Genomic DNA, 26,940 nt, shown 5'->3' with positions numbered 1-26,940 from the left:
ATACTTTGGAAGGACAATTTCTCAGCAGCTAATGAAATTCTCCTCTGGTTCCAAAGCAGGCTGAGGAAAACCACCCCTGGCATAAAGCCTAGGATGCCACTAAAAGTTTTGAGATGCGTCATAAGGGTGAATGCTAAAGGAGTAGCAGCAGCAGTAGGAAGGAAATGGAAAAATGCCACCACCTTGTACCTCTGTGTCAATTCTTCCCAATTAGATTTGTGATGCAGAACTGAATGGAAAGCTACCAGAAAGGAGTTCCAGGCAAAGGTTACCACTATTAAAATCTGAGAAGTAGAAGGTAGTTTTTAATAGAAAAAGGTGGTAATTGAAAGAGCTGCATAAAGGTAGCATTCTCCAGATTGAATATGACTATACAATGCTGCCAACTTGACAATTTGCCTGTATCATCCTCATGTCAAAGGCTTTGTGGCAGATGGCAAGGACCAGAATGACCCAAAAATGTCAACCCTTCCTTCTTTTAAGAAAGAAGGACTTTTAAAAATTGCTATGAAAACAGAGAAAATTTTAAAAAGAAACTAGTTTTAGAGTCTTTATTTCACAGAAACTGAAAATAAATCTACTTTTGTTTATATTCTAAAGATTGTATTCCTCTACAAATTATAACCTCTACTGAGTGTGAAGCATTACCAAAGAAAATCTCCTAAACAATAATTTTTCATTAAAATAATTAATCATATATGACTAAGATAAAAATATATTTAGCATATCACATATATAACCTATATCAAATTGCTTGATGTCTCAGGGTTGGAGTAGGGGAAAGGAGAGAGGGAGAGAATTTGGATTTTAAAATTTTAGAAAAATATTAAAGTTGTCTTTTCACACGAGTGGGAAAATAAATAAACATAAAAGAAGAGGGTGACTTAGGAGGTTGGAGAAAGGTATTTGATTTTATATTAAACACTGGTAATTATGATCTATCCTTGACATAAATCTAACACTGAAAGTACTTGGTGAGATTACTTTGACTACTCCATGTCTTAAGGTATGACCACATCTCATAGTAGTTTCCTATTTTTAAACATCAGAGTAGGAAACTTTGTTTGTCCCATGCTATGTGTACACAGTGGGCACTCAAAGAATGTTGCTGATTAACAAATGTTCCTAGTCTATTATATCTAGCAGCTTTCACTGTCAGAAATTTATTTTTGTGTCTAATCTAAATTCCTCATGCAAAGTAAGGCTCATCCTTTATTTTTTTTTACTCAATTGAAGAAATAGGGGATGAACTGAATGTCATCCTATATAACATATTCAGAATATTAAATATTTATTACTCTGACCCTCAAGGACTCCATTTTCTAGGCAAAATAACACCATTTTCTTGAACTTTTCCTTATGCCTAATTAAAAAAATACTTTGCACTTCTTTTCTGAGTTCACATACTGTTTCTAACTGTGAACATGTCATTTTACTCTCTTTTCCCTGTTCAAATGATTCCAAGGAATTGTAATTTCCATTATATGACCACTGGAGTCCATGTGTCTGTCACAAATTTATTATGGCTAGGATCCTTCCATATTAAGGTCCATTAGCAATCATTATGACCAGCAATTTTTCTTCTGGCTCCCCTACTTAAAGTTTTCTCCTTGAAAACACATTTTCAAAGTATTGCAATGTACCATGAAACCATGTGAATTATTAAAGGAACAGCTGAAATGTAGGGCAGCTTGGTATATAGCACTGAACTTGGAGTCAGGAAGACCTGAATACAAAACCAGTCTCAGATACCTACTGACTGTGTGGGATTCTGTGCAAGTCACTTAATCCTGTGTGGCTCAGTTCCTCATCTGTAAAATAACCTGTGGAGGAAATGGCAAGCCACTCAAGTATCTTTGCCAAGAAAATCCCAAATGAGGTAATGAAGAGTCAGACATGACTGAAACTACTGAATGACAACAATATATGGTCTCAGATACTTACTAGCTATGCGAGCCCTGGCAAGTCACTTAATCCTATTTGCTTCAGTTCCTCATTTGTAAAATGAGCTACAGAAGGAAATGACAAACCATTTCAGTATCTTTGCCAAGAAAACACCTAGAGTTGGACGCAACTAAAAATGACAATGACAAAAAGTTGAAATATGGAGGCAGATAAGGATTTTAAGTCAAAGTAAATTAAAGAAAATTAAGTAAACTCAAGACAATCAACCTAAAACCACAAGTCAATAAGCAAGAGGACTAATGATTACTGACTAAATTTCTTAGATTCTGCTACCTTTTATTAAGGTAAAAGCACATATACTTTTCTTATAAAACTCTCACTGGTAAGTTTCCTGGTCACTGCCTTCTCTCTCTCTCTCTCTCTTTCTCTCTTTCAACTCTCACCTTCTGTCTTAGAATTGACACTAAGTACCAGTTCCAAAACAGAAAAGGGGTAAGGTCTAAGCAATAAGGGTTAAGTGACTTGTCCAGGATCACATAGCTAGGAAGTATCTGAGACCAAGGATTTGAACCAAGGATCTTATCTCCAGGTCTGGCTATTAACTGAGCCATTTATCTGGCCCCTTCTATAATATTCTTATCATGTGGACCACTTGAAAATTAGAGCAAAAATAAACATGATGAAAATAGTTGGAATTGAGAGAATACTTCAAGGTTTGTGGAGAACTTCACCTACATTATTTGATCACTGGAATATTTCTACATCTGGTATTTTCATGTCCATTTGAGTGATAAGAAAACTGAGGAGCATAGAAGTTAAGTACCTTATCCAGTCACAAAGCCAGTGTTTGAGACTAGACTAAATCCCAGTTCCTGTAGGTTCTAAATCTCCTAACCAACTATACCTTGCTGCTTCACACCACAGCTCAGTCACATATAAATACTGCATTTGGTATGTGTTATGAATACAATAATACTTTTTAAAAAAATTATAAGGGTAGCCTGAAATAGAGAATAATGTGCTAGGCTTATGTCAGGAAGACCTGGGTTCAAATTCCTTCTCTGACACCTATTAGCTATGTGACTCTTGCCAAGATATTTAATATCAGTGATTAAGACAATTGACCATGACTTATCTACTAAATAGATGGGGTTCCCATGCAAGAAAGTCCCTTTGGGGACCAAATCAATAATCAATAAAAAAAAAAAGCATTTATTCAGCTCATACTATGAGCCAGGCACTCTGGGAAATCACAGATATTTCATTTATTGAGGTATCCTTAAAACTATTCTAGACATTTTACCAAGCAGAGAAATTGTACCCAGGGGTTATGCTGTCTTGAATCATTAAGGGGAATAGGGTTGTACTTGAGGGAATGATATGCTGGAAGGAGGCCCAAATTGGAATTAGAGTATTTGCTTTCTAATCCTGTCTTTGCTACTATATGAGCTTTACTAGGCTCCCATCCCTCTGTCCAGGAACCTCAGTTTCCTTAGATATAAAACCTGGGTTTTGGAAAAGATGATAAAGTACCTTCTATTTTTTTTGACAACTAGACCTTTTGTAATAATTGAGGAAGAGTTGAGGAACAGTGGCAGCAAAAAATTACAGACATGGTTAAAATTATATTAATGTAAAAGGAGTCAATAGTCAGTAGTTAGGTGGTTCAGTGAGTTTTGAGTCAGGAAGACCTAAGTTTAAATATTTCCCCAGATACTTAATAGCCATGTGACCCAGGACAAGTCACTTTAACTCATCTGCCTCAATTTCCTCATCTGTAAAATGAACTGGATAAGGAAATGGCAAATCATTCCAGTATCTTTGCCAAGAAAACCCATAAAAGGAATCACAAAGAGTGAGGCACAACTAAACAACAACCACAATGAAGTCATTAATGGGGAAGGAAAAATGCCACTATGGTATAAGTTCATAAGAGTGGCAAAGGAATATTTAGCTTCATGATAAGGGAAAATTAGGTCTTTTTGAAAGTGGAATGTAATTGCTGAGAAGGGAGTAGATTTTCCTTCACAGGAAGTCTTCAACTGGCTAGCTGTTATGGTTATTGTATGGATTCATTTTCAGAATCAAATTGAACTAGATGACCTCTTACACCCTTTCCAACAATATGACTGATATTTATACATCACTTTAAGATTTGCAAAGATCTATGTGTACATCATATTATTTGACTCCATGGCAAATATATGAAATTACTATCCCCATTTTCCTGATGAAGAAACTAAGACTGAAAAAGTCAAAATAATTTACTCATGGTTGCACACATTTTAAAGTGTCAGAGCAGAATTTTAATCTAGGTTTTATGATATTTCTACTATATTGCTCTGCTTCTCATGAGTTACATTATTTCCTCCAATGTTTGCTACTCATTTCCCCACCTGGAATCTATATCCTACCCTTTTTTCAAAGCCTACTTTAAGACCCTCCTCCTTTAGTGTTCACTCCCTTTTCTGAATACTGTGAATTTTAGATTTACTCCACCCTGCTTAGTTCTTTAGAATTCTAACAACCAGGAATATATATACCTCCACTTAAGGATTAAATGTGGGGAAGGATGGTCTATGAGCAGCATGTGCTACCAAGTGACAAATCAGAAAAAACTGACTGACCCCCTGGGCTGTCCAAAGCCAAGTTTAACCACTAGTACATGTGAGACACAGGAAGTGATGTAAAGAACTGCCTTTATATTTCATGTCACTTCCTGTGAGAGGGACTTTTGTGGGCTTTTGTGGTGGAACTTGGCTTGGTGGAGCATGGGATCTTAGACTACTTCCCTGAAATGACCACATGGTGAGTGATAAGGCTCACTCCCCTTTCTCTTGACCTTTCTGAAGGTACCAGCCTCCAAGGAGGCCCCTCATCTTGGAGGAGGCCTCATGGCTGGAAGCTGAACTAGATTTAATCTTCTGGGAATTTCCCTTGGCTGAGGCCTCTAAACTCTCTCTGGCTCAGACCAGGCCGGAGGAGATCTTCTCTTTCTCTATCTCTCCTTCATTCTTAATTTCTTCCTTCTATTGTAAATAAATCACCATAAAATTCCATTCTGACTTGCATATTTCATTGGGATTTAGAATTAAAATTCCTGGAAACCACTAAAAAATATATTCAGCCTCAACCCTAAAATTTACCCTTAATAGTACCTACTAATTACCTAATGGTAATACCATCAGTACCACATTATATGGAATATGATTAGTACCACTCACTTGGCATTTAGCCTACATTACCTTGTCTCATTATGCTTTTCAGTATATTTCTATATTCCTTCTCCCCCAAAGTTCTACTCTGATTCCTTTTCCTGTTACAGAGGCAAGCCTGAGTTCTCAAAAGCTATGTCAGTGAATATCTGGAAGGTCTGAACAAGTTGTAAAAGCATTGTTTGTCATTCCATGACCAGCCTCATAACCAAAATGGTTGCTGGGTGATGAATTTTTTTCAGCCATGGAAGATTTTATGTATTTACCCCTAAATCATGGAAGAATTTCTTACAGCATCAATAAAAAGAGTGTCCATACCAATAAAACCTTAAAGTTCAAAGACAAAGGGATATTCTCTCAACAAATCAAAGTAATTAAAATAAAGTAATACCTAACATTTATATCATGTCTCCTATATGCCTGAGCCTGTGCTAAACATTTTACAAATATCTCATTTGATTTCTCACAAAAACCCTAGGGTGGAAAGTGCTATTATCACCCTCCTTCCCCATTTTAAAGATAAGGAAACAAAGGCAAATAGAGATTAAGTAACTTACCCAGAATGGGACAAGAGCTGATTGGAGTAGATCACTCAGCTAAGTGTATAAAGCTGCATCTGAACTGAGATCTTCTTCAGGCCTGACCCTCTATCCGTTGTAACACCTAGTTGCCCTTAACTCAAGAAACATTTCTTAAATGCTTACTCTATACAACACATTGTATTCATGTTAGCTTCTTGAGATTTGAGACCATATCTCATGCTTTTGGTATTTTCAGTATCTTGTACATAGTAGGTACTCAATAAATATTGATGGTTATATTGATGATACTGTATCCTGCAGTCCACTAGGCAAAGGAAGGGAAGGAAGGCTGAGTAAACATACAAGATTACATTTTCCCCCTGATTTTTTGACCAAAGAAAGTCTTTCAAGACATAATGTGAAATTATAACTCCCATCCCAAACCTACACCATTCGGTCTAAGGAAAGGTGACAAAAGAGATCAGAATATGTTCTCATAATTCCTTCTGAGGGTTGATAATTATGCATCCATCAGTGGGGATGATGATTGGAAGAGCTGAAGAGCAGTAAGCAACTTTCCAACTCCTTTTAAGATAAATTTACAAAGTGTAGTTTTGCTATCTTATCAAAAGTCTTTAAAACACCCAGGACAGTAATGAAAAAACCAAAAATGCATTATAAGGCCAACATGTGACAGGAGTTGTTCATTATTTTGAAGTAATAGCAATGCTGCTACCCCTTCATCATTGCATATACTGTACCTCACAAAAGGGCAATAATCTCACCAACATGAACACTAAAAATGCTTTAAAAATGTTTCTTCATTCAAGGACAGAACTATGGTACCTAAAAAGACTGGCAAAAGCAAAAGCTCAATTACTGAATTTGGCTCAATCTAAAAATATAAAAAACAAACACATGACTATTGGACAAGAGTTAGCTGCTCAGACATGCTCATCTAGATGAACAGAGTCTTCTGAAAAGGATTCACATCTTTTTGCAAATATGCATGTGCTTTTATGCATTTCTTCCTACTTAAGTAATATGAATTAGATACATCCTCATATAAAAAAAGAAATGTGATTATGACAAAAGGGCTAGGTAACTAAAAGTAGACCAAAAGTAGGTCACTGGTCATGAGAATTAATTAGGTCTGGTGAGCTATAAGGTCCTAAGGGGGTGGGATAGAGTGCCATCTTGGCATCTCAGTTGCCGCATGCCATGCCATATGCTCAAAGTTTCCTCTTGAATCAGCTGTAGTTGTTTACTGCATCTATTTCCACCAAAATGGGGGAACAATTTAAGGGCAGAAACTGTTTAAGTGAGACTTAGAGTATCTTAATGCTCATCAGACATAGGTTATAAACCATAATGCTCCATTTATCAGACCTATATATCTTTCTTGTTATTACAAGGTCCAGCTGGACCACATGATTAATGAAGCTGAGTAACTTTCCATTTAAAACTTGTACTATCCTTTACGTTTAGAGCCATAGCATTTTCAAGGCAAGAGATGATCTATTCCAACCCCTTCATTTCCTTCTCTCCTTTAGTCTCTTGTCCTATCTATATGGTAAATAGGATTTTTTTCCCTGAAAAGTTACTTTTCTCTTCTCCCCACTCTTCTTCTCCCCAGCATTAATGTGAAATTAATATATTTTGTAGTTTTAAAAATTCTTGAATTAATTTACCTAATATGATATATAAGTGAAACATTAAAGAAAACGAGATTTATGGAATCTTAGAGTTAGGAAGACCTTAGAAGTCATTTAGTCTAAAGGATAACATTCCTCTATAATATCCCCAATACGTAGTTTTCCATACTCTGACTACTTTCTGTGACAGAAAACTAACTACCTCATGATTTTTAGGTCAGAAGTAGTGATAACCAATGTGTTATGTGAACTGTGTTCATTTAGAAGATACCATTAGCTATTCTCTTCTATTAAGGTAAAACAAGGAGAAATGAAATTAAAACCTCCTACTTACATGGCTCATGAGAATATACTACTAAGGGAATCACATGTGATCTTTTTTCTCTAGAGAGCTTTAATAACAGTATGGGAAGCCAATATCCTCAGCCTGAGATAGCACAAGGCACTTCTGACTTAAAGGTTGGTAACTGGACCAAATTTCTACTGAATCCATTTGAACTTCAAGAGGTTATGTGACTGCATTAAGAAAATCTTTCTAGTTGATACTTCGCTAAACAAAGGCAGCTATAAGGGTCAATTAGGCATTGCAGCAGACAGAGTGCTGGATCTGGATTCAGAAAGTCTCACCTTCCTGAGTTAGAATCTGGCCTCAGATACTTCCTAGTTGGTGTGACCCTGAGCAAATCATTTAATCCTGTTTGCTTCAGTTTCCTCATTTGTCAAATGAGCTAGAGAAGGAAATGGCAAACCACTCCAGTATCTTTGCCAAGAAAATCCCAAATGAGGTCACAAAGAATCAGATGCATCTGAATAACAGAATGAAGGCACCTATAGCTTGTGAATTAACAAATGATCATAGAAAACAAGTATTTTTCTGACAAATTCATTTTTCAGAAAGATATACAGATGTCTGCCTATGAAAATTCTATTTCAATGTCCTAACCTGGAGTTTCTAGAAGACCCTATCTGCAAAACACATGTTTTAGTAGGGAATTATGCTGGAAATGGACTCCACGATAGACTATTTGCTGTCCGAGGACCAGCTTGGTATAAAAAGACTGTAAAAAATAGACTCGAATACAGGACTACAATCCCCACGAGCCTTTGCTCCACTTCCCCAGAATGCCTTGTAATCTCACCTGGGCCGAGATCGAGAAGATATTTAAGAAAAGGCTTTTGAGAGGGCTTGCTCTTTTTTGGACTTCCGTTTTGGAGCAGAGGCGTCTCTTCCATGATGTGAGGTTATTTTGTCTAGGCCTCTGGCCTAGGTACATGTTTCTTACTTGTATATTCTTAATCTTTAACCTTTAATAAACCTCTAAAAAATATAATACTCCTTGCAGAGAGAAACTAATTTCTACCTGCCTCAGATGCCTCAGTCTCCCCATCTCCCCTAAATTTTAATCTTTACAGTTGGCGACCTAATGGAAAAAAGAACTTTCAGTCTTCTGATTTCTTTTCTGATCTTAAATTCAGTTTTAATATCTAGTACCTAGAAAAAAAAATTTTTTTTTTGAGCCATATCTCTCTGGCCAAGGTTTTCTACCCTCGCAAAGCTGCTACAGGCTCCGGACCTGCCCCGCCGCTTCCTGCCTGCAACCTGCAGCCCTGATTGTCCTCACCTGGTACCTGGTCCCGGCCTTGCCCACCCCCGCAGCCGCTCCTGCTCCTGGCCTCTCACCGGCCCGCTGCCTGCCTATTTCTGCGCCCCAGACCCAAGAGCGTGACCCCAGCCGGCTCATCACCCAGATCCTTGGAGCAGATCGCTCAGGACTCATTGCGACCAGCTGGTAACAGTATTGGCCACGTGGGCAGAGGGGAGAGATGAGAGGGAAAGGAGACCGGTAATTTTCCCTTAGGCTAAGCCTCCACGTGGCTGGGGGTATTGGCCACAGGGGTATCAGAGAGGGGAAAGAGAGAAAAGACTAGAGAGAAGAAACAGACTTTTCAAACAGAAACTTAATAGCAATGGGCTGTTTAAAAGGATTTTTGACTCTTCTGACAATTTCATTGATTTTACCTGCCTGTCAGGGAGCAGACTCAGCCCAAAGATTCAACTTTAACTTTGGGGAGGAAAATGGGTGGCCCAGCGAACTGGAAGCCAGGCCCAGAGACGGGAGGTCTCTAGTTAAAATCTGGCCTCCGATGCTTCCCAGCTGTGGGGCCCTGGACGGATCCCTTGAACCCCATAGCCTAGCCTTTACTACTCTACCTTAGGACAATAGACATTTAAATGGATAATTAAAAACAAACAAACAAAAAAAAAACAAAAAAACCCCAAGGAACTTTGAAGAGACTAAAGGCTACATTCTAAGGCATTTCAGACTCCAATGCTTTATAAAAAAAAAAATCTCTGTATTCTATTGCATTGTTTTGTTTAAGGTTTAACTTTGTGATTTTAAGTTCATATATTACTGGATTGAATATTATTCTGTGAACTGAAGGTTGATTGAATTTATTTTGAATGTACTGAGTTTTAAAATTCTGTTGTTTTCCCCCTATAACTGTGTTGAAAAAATATTATTGTGAATAAGCCCATATATGAAAAAAACAGCTTTTTTCTATTTTGCTGAGGATAGATGGACTCCAGAACTGGTTATAATTGTATTAACAACCTTTGGAATTTTAATGTGCTAAATACCTCAAATGATTTGATTTTAAGGGTTTTTTAAATATGATTTTTGTAATTTTTTTTAACAATCTAGTTATTTTTGCCTGCCCCTACCACGAGGTAAGGCCCATTATAGTAGCTGAAGTGAAATGTATTTTATAACCCCCAACCTTCCCACATGTGAATGGAAGTTGGGCAGTTAATCTCAGGGCATTTGTATCCCTATAAGCCTCCAAGAAAAAGGAGCACCCCTTTATTTATGCTCTTCAGCTCACTATTTTACTTCTACCAGAATGATATATAGATTTATTGATTATGGTCCAAACCCAAGATGAGTTTTACTTTGTTTAAAAAAAATATGTTTATTACCAAGGTTGAAAGATTGCTCTGTTTGTAAAAATTGTGACAAATGTCCATCAATTCATAGGTTTTAAAAATGTCATACAGCAACTTATGTGAAATATGAAAGTGTGTTTGTTTGCTATTGTAATTAATTGGGCTATTGAGAATTTTGGGGATTTTGATATCTACATATTTGTACTACTGTATTTTTAAAGATGAAAAATTGTTAACCTTGTTCAATTCATTTGCCTTCTACTCACAGTGATCATGGCCAGGTACAAAGAGGAAATGGATCTCATTTTTTTGGTGAGAAAGCCTTGTATTTTATATTTTCTTAACTGACACAGAGTGTCAATGGTTATAAGCTATATTTTTGAATTTTTTAAAGCTCTTTTATTATTATATTTTTCTTGCATGTGCAATATACTTTTTCAGTTTTTTTTATTATTTTTTCTCTCCTTTTTTATATTTGAAGCACATGTCACCAGTATTAAGATTTTCTTTAACCTTTTGATTTTTAAGTTTAAGATACATTTGCTAATACATGCCCTAAAAAGCTTGTGACTATAAAAATGATGCCACTAATTATTTAAATAAATTATGGGACTTTGCTTGATGATTCTGTCTGATTCCAGGACAAGAGATACACACAAGAGCCATTTCATAGGGCCAAAGAAAGGCCAATCTAGAATGGATTGATGCACTTCTAAGCCAATACAAAGGTCTTGAACCTAGTGTGAAGACTCAAGGTTACTATGTTTAACATGTGTTAAGACATAGGCTTTCCTTGTATCTACACTCACTCTGAAGATACTCACAGATGAGTATCCCCAAAACCTTGGCTCCTACTTGACTTCTATAATCTGGTCCCTTTCTTTTCTGCCTCTCATAGTGTGGTACCTTTCTGTAGTCCTGGCAATGACTGGGTAAATGCATCATTACTTAGATCATTTTGATTGGGCCCTGATTGAAGGACCTGTTATAGGTTTATTTTTCTTCTACTTGGAATTTTTACACATAAGACTTTGATAGTCTATATTTTCATCCAGAAATTTTTCTTTTGGATTTTCTGATGTCTTTTTAATATCTCTTGCCAATTGATTCATATACCTCATACCTCAGCCATGCATCCCTAACTGATTCTGAATCTTTCAATCACCCACAACACGGGGGAATGTAAAAAAAAATCATTATTTAAATTGCAAGTTTAAATTCCTTTTGAGAAGAATTTTAGGTAAAGAAGATGCTACTTCCCTGAATTCAGAAACTGAACTGTAGGAGAAGCCATTATGAAGAAGCCTCCAGACCACGAACTGCACAAAATGAACTTTGGGTGTGGTTAATGAACATTTATTTGCATGCATACTTTCATGCCAAAGGGGACTGCCCCCTAACTGGCTTTCTGTCAATGCGTCCAGTAATTATTGGTTTTATTCTTTTCTTTCTCTTATCCTCAATTATTGTAATCTTTAAATTGATTATGTTTTCATGATCCTTTGGAAAAAAATTAATTTTTTGCAAATGATCAAAGGGGAGAATGTAAAAAATAGACTCGAATACAGGACTACAATCCCCACGAGCCTTTGCTCCACTTCCCCAGAATGCCTTGTAATCTCACCTGGGCCGAGATCGAGAAGATATTTAAGAAAAGGCTTTTGAGAGGGCTTGCTCTTTTTTGGACTTCCGTTTTGGAGCAGAGGTGTCTCTTCCATGATGTGAGGTTATTTTGTCTAGGCCTCTGGCCTAGGCACATGTTTCTTACTTGTATATTCTTAATCTTTAACCTTTAATAAACCTCTAAAAAATATAATACTCCTTGCAGAGAGAAACTAATTTCTACCTGCCTCAGTCTCCCATATTCCATAAATTTTAATCTTTACAAGACTCATCACTAGAAAGATGGTTACAAGGTCATGGTTATTTTGGCTACTACCAAATCACACAGGTGATCTACTGAGTAATGGAGGACATACTATTTTCACTGAAAAAACTGTGCTTTTTGAACAGCAAGATAACTGCCTACAGTCATATGAATTCTCTTTTAGCTATTTTCTACTTCATGATAAGTTCCCTAGTCTTTTGCCTAATTCTTATCTGATACTATCAGTGCAGAATAAGTGTACAAGTGCTCTGTGAACAGCTACTCTTACAGGCAAGCACTTATTGACATTTGGAGGTGCTGTACTGGGATTAATGAATTCTTCCCCATTGAAGAGCCCAGAGATGTATCAAAGAACTCTGCCTATTTGCTGACTGGAAAAATTGAGGAATAGGCAGGTCATCTTCAAAAATTTCAAGGATTTGTTTTGGAGTATCTTGTTTTTTTGTTTTAACAGTTGTGTGTCACCAGATTCTCCTGTGACTTCTGTTATAACATTTTAATGGCATTTGACCATTGTTTTAAACCAACAACCTGTTAATCCTATGATATCTCTCTCTATAAAATAGGGATTATAATTTCTAGGTTATATAGGAAGGGAATTCATTTTCTTTTATATGAAAGCATAATTACAATGTAATAAATAAGTATAAACATGGGCAAAGAGTTATCCTATAACCACCAGAAGATGCTGTGGTGCTCTAATGAAAAGATATGCAACAGTACACTTGCTGTGACTAAACCTCTGACAAAGTCATTTATACTCTTCTTTAACTGATTAGCATAGGTCCTTTAATTAATCAACATGCATTTGATATGCTATACTGGGTGTTAGAGATTAAAAAAAACACAATCTTGGTGCTCAAGGAGCTTACAATCTATAGGAGGTAACATCTATAGAAAAATCAAATTACATATAAATACATTATAATATGAGGTGCACTGAAACTCTAGGGAAATCAGTAAAGGAGTCTTGAAGGAGAGTGGCTATAATCTGAACCTTTAAAAAAGAGTTGCAAGATTGCAATAAGTAGCAGTTAAAGAATTGAGAAAATTCCTAACTTGCCAAACAATGAGTGCAAAGACATAGGAGATAAAATATCTAATTTTGAAAATACAAGTAGCCCTTCCTATTTGTTTATAGTTAGGAGTTTATAAGTTGGAGTCCTGCCATCATCCAGGAAAGTTACATTAAAGCCATGTTGTAAAAGAATTTAATGCCAAAGTAATGTATATCTGTTAGGTTGTTTCTTTTCCTAAGGCGTTAGATTCTTTTAAAGCTTCCAGAACAAAAAGGGGACATGGGAAAATCTGGCTTTTGGAATAGAAAACGGTAGCTATGTACCTATATAGAGGAGAGTAACTAACAGAGTTTGGTAGCTGGGTGGGAGATGAATATGAGAGAGACTGGATAACATGACTATTTCAGTGGCCGAGGGAGAGCTGATAAAGGCTTGTGATGTTACTAAAAAGAAAGTAGGTTTAAAAGTAGGATTAACTTGATTTAACAGTTAATTATGTATGGGAGCTGAGAGTGAGAGAGAATGAAGACTTCAGAAAAACTGGTTTATGAACCAGCCTAACAAGGAGAATGTAGGGGCCTGGGGAAAAAAACAAGGAAGTTTGGAGGGAAAGGGAATTAGTACTGTTTTGTACAGGAGTTTAAGATGTGTATGGGACATTTGAGTAGAAATGTGTAGCAGGGAATTAAATATGCTAGCCAACCATGGCCTCCCTCAGCAGTCTGAAAAAGTGTGGGTGGAGGAGAGAGACTAGCAGCCAAATGTAATGTTTCCCTCTTCTTTGTTGGCCATGATATCTATCCCTTTAAAATACACCGCGTACACATTTCTTATTTTTCACTCATATTTATAAAAGCCAAAATGGTTAGCAAATTAATCCAAGTTTTTCTGGGACACACACGTCCTGAAGCCAAGTTTCACATAGTACATTCTTTCCTGATTTTTGGTGACTTCTTAGATCATGCACTCACAGAGTAGTTTCCTGTCCTATCTCTATATAATTTCCAGGCCACCTAACTGTCAAGTTTCTTATAAACTCTGGGGCTTTTTGGCTTGCTTCACTGATCCCATGGCATCAAAACCTTTGGAGTAATTTTTCTCCAATTCTCCTTTGTCTTCTAATAAAGATCCACCTCAGTTTACCAACATAACTTTCTCCTTCCAATTCTGCACTATGATGAGTTCTGCACCTAATTCAGTTTGCTTACTTGAAATCATGGAACCACAGGGTTTTAGAATTAAAGAGGCCCTTTGTGGTCATCCAGTTTAATCCCATAATTTTAAAGTGGAGGAAACTGAGGCTCATTAAGTGGCTTGCTTAAGGTCCTACACATATCAAGTGGTATATGAGTGTCACTGAGAGCTAGGTTGCATAAAGTATGGTGTCTGCATTCAGGAAGACCTCAATTCAAATTTTATCTCAGACTGTATGACACTGGGAAATTCACTTAACCTGTTTGGCTTAGTTTTCTCATTTGCAAAATGAGTTAAAGAAGGAAATGGCAAACTAATCCAGTATCTTTGTCAAGAAAACCCCAAAAAGGTTTACAAAAAGTTGGACACAACTGATACATAAGTACTCTCCACTCCAGTTGTTTCTAAGCTCCTGAAACTTTCCACAAGTCTTTATCATCTTATCTATAGTACTCTGATTTTCCAATCTTCATTGTACTCCAGAGAAAACCTGGATGACCCCTCAATAGTCTGAATTAATCTATCTCTGCTTTGAGATCTCCTCAGCTTACCAATTATTTCTGAACATCTTTACTGGTTTTCCTAGGACACAGTTCTCCTCTAACTCAAAAATTCTTAATGAACATGTACTATATGAATGAGACATAGCACAAAGTTGTACAAAACACTCTCCCTGCTCTTTGGAAGCTTACAATGTAGAAGGGAAGATATTATCTATTGCTTTATACTTTAGCTCATAGCATCAAAGATTTAAAATGGAGAGGGCTTAGAAATCCCAAGGTCATAGGGAGCAAAAGAACTAAGATTTGAACCCAGATTTTCTAGCTCCTAATCTACTGAACCATGAATATGTGATCAGCGCCATTATTAGTAGGGCATTTTAGAGGAGGAGGAAGCATCATTTTCATCTCTTGGCATTTTCACTGTTTCTCATGTTTAAAATTCTCTTATGGGCAGAGTCAAGATGGTGGCCTAGAAGGAGCAGAAGTTCAGACCTCTGAATGCCCTTCCTTACCGATCACAAACTGAATGCTCCTAGGGGACTGAAAATCAAACTTAACAAGACAGAGCCAAGGAACTCTCCTGCTGGACTTAATTCAAAAGGTATGCCCCCCAAAAAGCCGGAATCCAAGAACACTAATACTAAAAGAAATGGGAAAAGAAACAAATGGGGGTAAATTTATATGTCACAAAGAAGCTCATGGTGGGAGGGGGGAAAACATCAATACACCTGAAGGGTAAAGAGGTTGGAGAGAGGAAATACTCAACTCTTATGTGCTTTGAAACTGACCCAAAGAGGGAAGAAGAATTCAATCCATTGGGGCAGAGAATAGATTTGCACCCTATAGGGGAGTAGAAGGGTAACAAACGGACTGGTGGGGAGGGAAGCAGTACAAGGGAGAGAGAGGCTGGGGGGTCAATTTTAGAAAGACTACAGGGAAAATAAGGGGGGAATAAGAAGGGGGGGGGGAGAAATGGAAGTAAAATAAGGGTGGGAACTAGGGGGACTAATTATAAACAAACATTGGTGTAGAAGGAAATAGTGAAAGAAGAAAAGGCAGGAACAGGAGTAGAAATCAAAATGCTGGGAAATACACAGCTAATAATCATAACTCTGAATATAAATGGAGTGAACTCACCCATAAAATGCAAGCGAATAGCAGAGTGTATTAGAATCCAAAACCCTACCATATGCTGTTTACAAGAAACACACATGAGGAAGATAGATACGCATAGGGCGAAAGTAAGAGGATGGAGCCAAATCTACTGGACATCAATTGATAAAAAGAAGGCAGGAGTTGCAATCATAATATTTGACAAAGCCAAAGTAAAAATAAATCTGGTTAAAAGAGATAGGGAAAGTAATTACATCCTGATAAAAGGCAGTATAGACAATGAAGAAATATTTGTACTAAACATGTATGCACCAAATGGCATAGCATCCAAATTTCTAAAGGAGAAAATAGAGGAGTTCAAGGATGAAACAGACAGAAACACTATACTAGTGGGAGACCTGAACCTTCCTCTATCCAAACTAGATAAATTAAAAAAAAATAAATAAATATAAAGAGGTAAGAGAAGTGAATGAAAGCTTAGAAAAATTAGAGTTAGTAGACATGTGGAAAAAAATAAATATGGACAAAAAGGAATATACCTTCTTTTCAGTAGCACATGGTACATTCACAAAAATTGACCATGTATTAGGGCATAAAAACATTGCAAATGAGTGAAAAAGTGCAGAAATAATAACTGCAATCTTCTCAGACCACAATGCAATGAAAATAATAATTACTAAGGGTACAAGGAGAGGTAAACCAAAAATTATTTGGAAATTAAACAATACAATTCTCCAAAACTGGTTAGTTAAAGAACAAATAGTAGAAACAATTAATAACTTCATTGAAGAAAATGACAATGATGAAACATCCTTTCAAAACCTATGGGATGCAGCCAAAGCAGTACTCAGGGGCAAAATTATATCCTTGAGTTCATATATTAACAAATTAAGAAGGGCAGAGGTCAATGAATTGGGCATGCAAATTAAAAAAAATAGAAAGCAAACAAATTAAAAATCCTCAGATGAAGACTAAATTAGAGATCCTAAAAATCAAAGGAGAAATTAATAAAATTGAAAGTCAAAGAATTATTGATTTAATAAGTAAGACTAGAAGCTGGTCCTTTGAAAAAAATGAATAAAATAGACAAAGTACTAGTCAGTATAATTAAAAAAAAGAAAGAAAAAAAACAAATTGACAGTATCCAAGATGAAAAGGGAAACCTCACCTCTAATGAAAAGGAAATTAAGGCAATCATTAAAAACTACTATGCCCAATTATATGGCAACAAATATGTCAATCTAACTGAAATGGATGAATACTTACAAAAATATAAATTGCCTAGACTAACAGAGGAAGAAATAAATTACCTAAACAACCCTATATCAGAAAAAGAAATTGAACAAGCCATCAAAGAACTCCCTAACAAAAAAATCCCCAGGTCCAGATGGATTCACAAATTAATTCTATCAAACATTCAAAGAACAACTAATCCCAATATTATACAAACTATTTAACAGAATAAGCCAAGAAAGAGTTCTACCAAATTCATTTTACGACACAAACATGGTACTGATCCCAAAGCCAGGCAGGTCAAAAACAGAGAAAGAAAACTATAGACCAATCTCCCTAATGAATATAGATGCAAAAATCTTAAATAGGATACTAGCAAAAAGACTCCAGCAAGTCATCACAAGGGTTATTCACTATGACCAGGTAGGATACATACCAGGAATGCAAGGATGGTTCAACATTAGGAAAACTATCTGTATAATTGACCATATTAACAAGCAAACTGACAAAAATCACATGATTATCTCAATAGATGCAGAAAAAGCCTTTGATAAAATACAACACCCATTCCTATTGAAAACACTAGAAAGTATAGGAATAGAAGGGCCTTTCGTAAAAATAATAAACAGTATATATCTGAAACCATCAGCAAACATCATCTGCAATGGGGATAAACTAGAAGCCTTCCCAATAAGATCAGGGGTGAAACAAGGATGCCCATTATCACCTCTATTATTTAACATTGTACTAGAAACACTACCAGTAGCAATTAGAGAAGGAAAAGAAATTGAAGGTATTAAAATTGGCAATGAGGAGACCAAGCTTTCACTCTTTGCAGATGATATGATGGTATACTTAAATAATCCTAGAGAATCAACCAAAAAGCTAGTTGAAATAATCAACAACTTTAGCAAAGTTGCAGGATACAAAATAAACCCGCATAAGTCATCAGCATTTCTATATATCTCCAATCCATCTCAGCAGCAAGAATTAGAAAGAAAATTCCATTTAAAATCACCCTAGACAATATAAAATACTTAGGAATCTAGCCAAGACAAATACAGGAACTATAAGAACACAACTACAAAACACTCTCCACCCAATTAAAACTAGATCTAAACAATTAGAAAAACATTGATTGCTCATGGGTGGGACGAGCTAACATAAAATGACCATCCTACACAAATTAATTTACTTATTTAGTGCCATACCCATTTAACTACCAAAAAAAACTTCTTTAAGGAATTGGAAAAAAAAATAACAAAGTTCATTTGGAAGAACAAAGGATCAAGGATATACAGGGAAATCACGGGAAAAAAATGCAAAGGAAGGAGGACTTGCATTCCCAGTGATTTACCAAAACAATTTGGTACTGGCTAAGAGACAGAAAGGAGGATCTGTGGAATAGAATTGAGGTAAATTACTTCAGCAGGACAGTCTATGATAAACCCAAAGACCCCAGCTTTTGGGACAAAAATACACTATTTCATAAAAACTGCTGGGAAAATTGGAAGACAGTTTGGGAGAGATTAGGTTTGGATCAACATCTCACACCCTACACCAAGATAAACTCAGAATGGGTGAATGACCTGAATATAGAGAAGGAAAGTGTAAGTAAATTAGGAGAACACAGAATAGTATACTTGTCAGATCTTTGGGAAAGGAAAGACTTTAAAACCAAGCAAGAGCTAGAAAAAAAATCACAAAATGTAAAATCAATAATTTTGATTACATCAAATTTAAAAGGTTTTGTACCAACAAAACTAATGCATACAAAATTAAAAGGTAAGAAACAAATTGGGAAACAATCTTCATTACAAAAACATCTGACAAAGGTCTAATTACTCAAATTTATAAAGAGCTAAACCAATTGTACAAAAAATCAAGTCATTCTCCAATTGAAAAATGGGCAAGAGACATTAATAGGCAATTTTCAGTTAAAGAAATCAAAACTATTAATAAGCACATGAAAAAGTGCTCTAACTCTCTTATAATCAGAGAAATGAAAATCAAAACAACTCTGAGGTATCACCTCACACCTAGCATATTGGCTAACATGACAGCAAAGGAAAGTAATGAATGTTGGAGGGGATGTGGCAAAGTTGGGACATTAATGCATTGCTGGTGAAGTTGTGAATTGATCCAAACATTATGGAGGGCAATTTGGAACTTTGCCCAAAGGGCAATAAAAAACTGTTTGCCCTTTGATCCAGCCATAGCACTGCTGGGTTTGGACCCCAAAGAGATCATAAGGAAAAAGACATGTACAAGAATATTCATAGCTGCACTCTTTGTGGTGTCAAAAAATTGGAAAACGAGGGGATGCCCTTCAATTGGGGAATGGTTGAATAAATTGTGGTATATGTTGGTGATGGAATACTATTGTGCTCAAAGGAATAATAAAGTGGAGGAATTCCATGGGGACTGGAACAACTTCCAGGAATTGATGCAGAGTGAGAGGAGCAGAACCAGGAAAACACTGTACACAGAGTGATACACTGTGGTACAATCGAATGTAATGCACTTCTCCATTAGTGGCAATGCAATGACCCTGAACAACTTGGAGGAACCTACGAGAAAAACCACTATCCACATCCAGAGGAAACACTGTGGGAGTAAAAACACCAAAGAAAAACAACTGCTTGAATACATGGGTCGAAGGGATATGCTGGGGATGTAGACTCTGAATGTACATCCTAGTGCAAACAACAACATGGAAATGGGTTCTGATCAAGGACACATGTAATACCCAATGAAGGAAGAGTGGGTGAAGGGGAAGGAGGGAAATAATGTGATTATTGTAACCAAGGAACAATGTTCTAAATTGACTAAATACACTCATTCAATTGGGAAAAAAATAAATAAAATTCTCTTATCTTCATCTCTGCCTCTTGGCTTCCATAATTTTGTTCAAGTCCCAACTAAAATTGTACCTTCTTCAGGAAGCCTTTCCTGATTCCCTTTAATTCCTGTCCCTTCTCTCTGTTATTATTTCCAATTCATCCTGTTTACAGATTATATTTCCATAGTTATCTGCATGTTGTCTTTCCTATTAGACTGTGAGTTCCTTGGGAGAGGAATTGCCTTTACCTTTCTTTGTATTCCCTAGTGCTTAGCACAGTGTCTGGCACACAGTAAGTGCTTAATAAATACTAAATCACAAACTCATTGGGTGAAGAGACATTTAAAACTGTCCTTAAAAGGATGAAAGGGTCATTTCCTTTCTCAAAGAAAAAAAATTATAGGCAATGGGGGTCAAGTGAACTTGACCAGGGTCACACAGCTAGGAAGTGTCTGAGGCCAGATCAAGGGAAAAATTTATGAGAAGTATATTCCAAGAAACTGGAAGAACATGAGCAAAGGCAACAGATGTGTTGAAAGATGCATATGTGTCTGATGAAAACTAATTAATCCAATTTGGATCACAGGGTTCACATTGTAAATTCTTGTGAGATAATGTTACAAATATAAAAACTTGTCTCCTTCATGAATTCCAAATCAAATAGAAAAATATTCATTTGGTGGTTGTATGTTAAAATCCCTGTACTAGGCTCTGAGAAAAATATTAAGGTAAATATGGCATTTTTTCCCTCATGGAGCTTATACTACAGATGGAGAAATTAGGCATTTGCCCACTTAAAGACTGCTCTCTGTATCTCATTCCTTTTCACTCCATATTATATCCTATGCAATGCTAACTGCTCTGATTGGTTAGTATTTCAACATAAATTAATCTTCAAAAATATCTGTCCTTTTCTGAATTCTCCCTATTCCATGGCTCTAGAACCACTTGGATACACACAATGTTTAGAGCTAAAACTGGAATTAACAAAGTGAATGAAAATAGAGCAATTTGTCCTTTTCCCTTTTTTGGAAAATGTCTTATTGATATCTTTTTAATATAATAATTATTTCTTAATATGCACTACACCCTCACTTTGGAAGCCCATAATTTGGAGAATGGTTGAACAAGCTGTGATGGAATTGTGATGGAATACTATTTGTGTTATAAAAATGATGAGCAGGAGGTTTTTAAAAAACTGGGAATATATTTATGAACTGATCCAAGTAAAGGGAGCAGAACCAGCAGAACACTGTATATAATAACAGCAATACTGTAACAATGATCAAATGTGAGAGACTTAGCTACTCTCGCATGATGAAATATGCTATTCACCTTCTTAGTGTGTACTGAAGCATACTTCTTCCTTATCATTTTCTTGAGTGTATAAGTATATATATATATTTTTCTTTTACAATATGACTAATATGGAAAGATATTTTGTTTGACATCACTTGTATAATTGGCATCATATTGCTTGTTTTTTCAGGCAGTGGGGGATAGGTTGCAGGAAGATAATTTAGAACTCAATATTTTAAAAAATTAATACTAAAAAGCTTTCAAAATATAATTGAGAAATATTTAATAAAATATATTTTATGTGAATATATTTACACATATTTGTATAATATGTATAATCTATACACACTTTACTTTAAACATTCTCTTGTAATGGTTAAATGAACATTGAGTAAAGCCACACTCAAGTTGACCCTGTTTTGATGACATACAGAACCTTATGACAACTTGAGTTCCCCACCTCTCTATGATATGGGAAATATATTTCATTATCTTTTCACAAGGTGTGTAATTTGATCATTGTAATTATTCACATTTAGCAGCTTTTCAATATTATCATTTACATTTTTGCAATCATGTCTTTCTTTTGATTCTGTTTTCTTTACTCTCTTAACAATTCATGTCTTTACATTTTTTCTTAATTCTTCAATCATTACTTATGATGAAATAAAATTCTAATACACTTATATACCAAAACTTGTTCAGTCATGCTTCAATCCACAGGCCCCCAGTTTGTTTCTCTTTTTTTCCTAATACAAAATGTTACAACTAACATTTTGGTACATAGGCAATCTTTATTTGAACTCTTTGGAATGTAAGGTCAGTAAGAGAATTCTATTTTCACAACTATAAAGTCTAGTACATTATACACACCTCATGGATTTTGAGGATTAAATGAGATAACATGTGAAAGTACTATAAAATATACAGTTGTACTATTTACATATATACATAGAATATACACAATATACATATGTACTAATATTTAATATAGAATTTATTATAAGTGGTAAATCTCCCCAGTCAAATTTTGTCCAAGCAGGACTGTCAGAGCTTCCTGTCACTTACCACTCTATATCATATACAAATTTTTCTTGCTAGAAAATAACTTTAATATATTCTTTTTAAATTTCTTTTATGTACTTCAATGTTTTGTATACTTCTCTATTTACTTATTCCTTCTTGCTTTACTTCACTTTTAAATTGCCAAAAAGTCTGAGATTAGGACATTGTTTCATATCATACCTATGTTCTCCAGAAAATTTCATAATGAACCAATTCAACAAACATTTATTAAGTACCTACTATATGCAAATCACTGTGTTGTGAACTGGGAAGACAAAGTTACAAAATTCAAGCCCTCCAGGCCAGAAGACTACATTTAACTGTGATAATTTACCTTTTTTTTTTCCATGTCAAGATAATACTTCTAGATAGTGAAAAACACTCAAAACTACTTTCTCTTTCATCACAGTGTGAACTTAATCAGATTTTAATGTATGTTTTGCCTTTCCTTAGAAAGAACACTTTTTCAACTCATTGATCTTTTGAATAATTCTTACTAAATTATGTGGTGAAAAAAAGGGGTCCTCTCGACATTCAGGTTTTATTTCCTACAGAAGTATTACCTTTTTAAATTTAGCAGTCAAGAGAAACTCATTTGGGATGAAACCTTGTCTACAAATTGTTATTGATTGATCTATAGTAATTTCCCCCAATCCTTTAAAATGGAAATCAAATCAAATAAAAATAAACATAGTTATATAATAGATACAAATCATTATTGATTGATCTCTATCTTAGTTATTACTTATGGCAAAGCTTCACTTTCCACATAAACTTATCACAATGTTTATTCTCTCATTATTTTTTCTGTCCCAAAAGAAATTGGATTTTCTTTTTGGTGTTTATAGTCTAGCATTTAGCTCTTCTACTGTATTTATTATCTCATTCTTTGACAAATCCATTATTTTCTCCCTAAGTACTATGTGAAAATGTCAATTATGCTTATGTTTACACCCATGCTTAGAGGTGGTTCTGATGGAAAACTGTATATTCATTTCAGCATGCACATTTTTAATCCACAAAGGAATGTTCCCAGGGAAAGAAGAGAAGGAAGAAATTACTTTGCCAACTAAGTTGAGGAAAAATGTGTCAAGAGACCAATTAATCCTAACTTCTATATTTATTGACTTTCCTACCTATTCAGCAACTTAAAGGGAAGTGTTTGAATATTTGATGCATTTGCCTGGCTCTAGCTTAATGGTGCTTCTGAAAATGGCTGAGATGACATAAGATGAAAATGAAAAACCTCTATAACTTACCAGATGTCAAGTAAGGTGGGAAAGATTCAATACAGATCTTCTGAGTTTGCTTTTTATTTCTGTGGCCTTGTTTACTTTTTAGGAATCCAGGATTGGACAATGTGGTAGGAAGAGTGTAAATGAAACTGAACATACCCAAATAAATCTGGCCTCCAGTTGTCCCCTTTCTGAGTTGCTGGAAAGGCAGACTCACTTCTAAAAATTCCCACATTCCCTCCATCAGTCCTCTCTTCATTCATTTGAATTATAAAAGGAATAATCATTTCCCACACATCAGCTGTGCAGTCAAGTAAGCATATTTCAGATTTCCCCTCTTATAGCTTATAAAATAATAGGTTTTATTTTCTCCTAAATCTTACATAACCTCATCACCAATGCCCTGCATTCCTTCATTATTTTAAGTACCCCATGAATTAAAAGTTTTAGTTTCATCCTTAATGTGTCCCTTGTAATACAGGTGTCTCAGGCAGGGGGAGAAGGATGGAGTAGGGAAGAGAAAACAGAAAGCTGTAGCTAAATGTATTTTTGTTTCCAAGGCAAAAATCATTAGCTCCCTCAAAGACCAAGTTCACAGAAAATCCATCCTTATAGCTCAACATCCACTGACAAACCTTTGATTTTTACAGCTGTGTATTAAACTTTCACTTTAAAAAAAAGTACACACACCACTTTCTTTTAGACAGGAGATTTCTGTTGTCCCATTCCCCATAAGTTCATTAAAAATATATAAGTGGTCCTTCCGAAGTTTAGTTGAATAATGTTTCCAATCTAATAAACTCTATGGATGAAAGTAAAAATCTTACAGTAAGAAATAAAACATTCAAAAACCAGAAAAAGAAAATAGTTAATGGATGAGCACCTCCTTTTTTGTACAACAGAGAGAATCTGGGCAATTACTTGTTTTCCAATTACCACCAAAAGGGGGAAAGGGACTCCTGGAAAACACATATTCAGATAAAAGTGATATTGCATTAGTTAAATCTCATACAAAAGCCAAGGTGTAAGTGCCCCTCTGTATCAAAAGCCCTAGCAGCAGACAGCCCTTTTCCATTTTCAGTCAGCATAACTCCCTGACTTCAAAGGCATCATTAAAAAAACAAATGCAGTGCACTGGTGCCAAAGGTATCTGGTCCCTTCCTGTGAGAAACAGCTAATGCCAGTGGAGCCTAATGAGTTAGTGTTCCATTTAAATGCTGCAAACTGCTGTTTTCGCTACCAGCTCCCAAGCAGTCGTTCCTTCCCATCTATCAGCCCAGCTTTGCTGAAAACTAAAGAGTGACTTACCATTGTGATCCTGGGTTTCCTCCCTCTGGAGATCAGCAGCCCGGAGCTGTTGTGGACGCACTGCTTTCAGAGCCACTCCAGGCTTTGGAGGCAGACAATGTTTTATGTAGTGAAAGTGTATCGCTACCGATTAGATTTCAGTCCCTCAATTGCTAGCCTTGGTGCTTTGGAAATCAGCCAAACCAAGCGATAAGAGAAGGGGTTGCAGCAAGCAATTTCAGAATTTGTCCCAGAACATGGGTTGAAAAAATAATTGTGCCTTGCCTTTGGCATTTTAGCCAAAGCTGAAGGGTTGCTACATTCGATTATGCTCCTTTTTTCCCTCTTTTCCTTTCAAATTTGTAGTTTCTGGAATGAAATCATAGCAGAATCTGGACCCAGGGGAGGAAGGCACTGTGCCAACTTCCACACCCAGATCTACCAAAACTCCTCTGTCCTGGTCGGTCACATTGTTGCTATTCCAATCAAAGACAAGGAGTATTCACTGCCTAAAGAGGAAAGGCAAAAAGAGGGGGCAACAATACCTAGCACTCGTAGTTACTATGATTTGATGCTTAGCAGGTGTTGGGAAAATTCTCTGAAAACAAAGCAAGAGCAGCAAGTCCAGGCTAAGGAAGTTATTTGCTACATGGCTGTTTAATTACATCACCAACAGACGGGGAATCAAAATTCTTTAATCCAGCTGTGAAACCTAGAACAAAGCCTTTTTTGATGAATAAACTGATAAACTCTTTAAGGACAATGAGCATGGCATTCTAGGTTCTCCATCTCTGTTTCAGTCTTATCAATACTTCATAAAAATATTATTAATAATAATAACAACAATAAAGTGTGGCACAATAGACAATGCCCATGATACTAATTACCTGTATGATCATGGACAAATCACTGAGGTTCCATGTCCTCACCTGTAAAATAGGTATAATAATACCTTCAGTACGTACCATACAATAAAATGAGAGGATCAAATGAGACAATGTAGTTTCAATCACAAATAACAAGTTGGATCTCTAGGGAACAGTTGACTACTTCTTCCAATGTAGTTCTAGGGGGTAAGACTGAGGGCCTTACAGATTGATCCGTAAGCTGTTTCTCATAAGATCCAAATTAGAATCCACTTCCCCAGTGATCAAATAACAAGGGAGAATTTTAGAATTGGCTTTTAGAAAGATTTACTTGCTACAATTCTATTGCTAGTATTGTTGGCCATTTCCTTCCTGGCTCACTTTCTCATCTGCTCCACCTACTGACTGATTGCTTTGTCCACACACTGGTACTCCCTCCCTCATTATGTATCACCTTTTCTAATTAGAATGTAAGCTCCTTGAGAGTAAGAACTATTTTTTTCTTGTTGTATTCCCAGTTTAGTACAGTACCTGGCATATAGTTGAGTGCTTAGTAAAAGAAGATCCATCCATCTAGTAAGAATAATTGGTACAAAACATTCTCCAAAAAGAATGAGACATATTCTCCAACAAGTACATATAGAATCTTGTAGGTGCCCTTTTAGAGACACAAGGCTGCATTTTCTCTGAAGATACGATCTCTAAAACCTTCCTTTCTTCAGTGTCTAACTTGGCTTCTCAATTCGCAGCTGAACCAATTTTTTGTTACTGAAAAAGTCTCTTTGATGACATGGATAATGGAAGAAGAGGAGAGAAGTGTGCAGTTATGTCTGGAAATCCCTGCTTTCTGATATCTTCTGGGTAGAAGCACATGAGTTGGTTCCTCAAAGTTCTCAAAGTGGTTTCTGAAACATTTCTGCTGGAACCTCCTTTTTAAATATAGAGATGTGTATGTTTAATTTTATCAACTGGATGAACTCATAAGATGTTCATATGATGTTCAAAGTATTTCACTTCCTTGAACCTTGATTAAGTTGTTCTTAACTAGTTTATGACTTTCAATACCCAACTAAAATGTTTTAGGCACATTAAAGTACTACATATGTGTCATTCATTACCTTTACAAACTTGATTATAACGACAACTTTCTTAG

The 26,940-nt window shown here is 35.9% G+C and overlaps 1 protein-coding gene across 2 annotated transcripts in view; it reads right to left on the bottom strand.

Annotated features, from left to right (window-relative positions):
* Positions 1-26,940, bottom strand: part of PLD5 (phospholipase D family member 5) — a 456,336-nt gene that overhangs the window by 357,128 nt on the left and 72,268 nt on the right. The window contains exon 1 of one of the 2 annotated variants that reach the window (XM_007481550.3): positions 24,943-25,532. The exons of the other annotated variant lie outside the window; for it this stretch is intronic. Coding sequence (XP_007481612.1) covers positions 24,943-24,945 — 3 coding nt within the window. The 5' untranslated portion in view covers positions 24,946-25,532. Of the gene's footprint in view, positions 1-24,942; positions 25,533-26,940 lie in introns of those variants that run through there. 2 annotated transcript variants of the gene reach the window in all.

Source organism: Monodelphis domestica, chromosome 2, assembly GCF_027887165.1.
Source record: "Monodelphis domestica isolate mMonDom1 chromosome 2, mMonDom1.pri, whole genome shotgun sequence".
Taxonomy (NCBI): domain Eukaryota; kingdom Metazoa; phylum Chordata; class Mammalia; order Didelphimorphia; family Didelphidae; genus Monodelphis; species Monodelphis domestica.
Note: the sequence above shows the minus strand (reverse complement) of the source record. Positions and strands in the feature narration are given on the sequence as shown.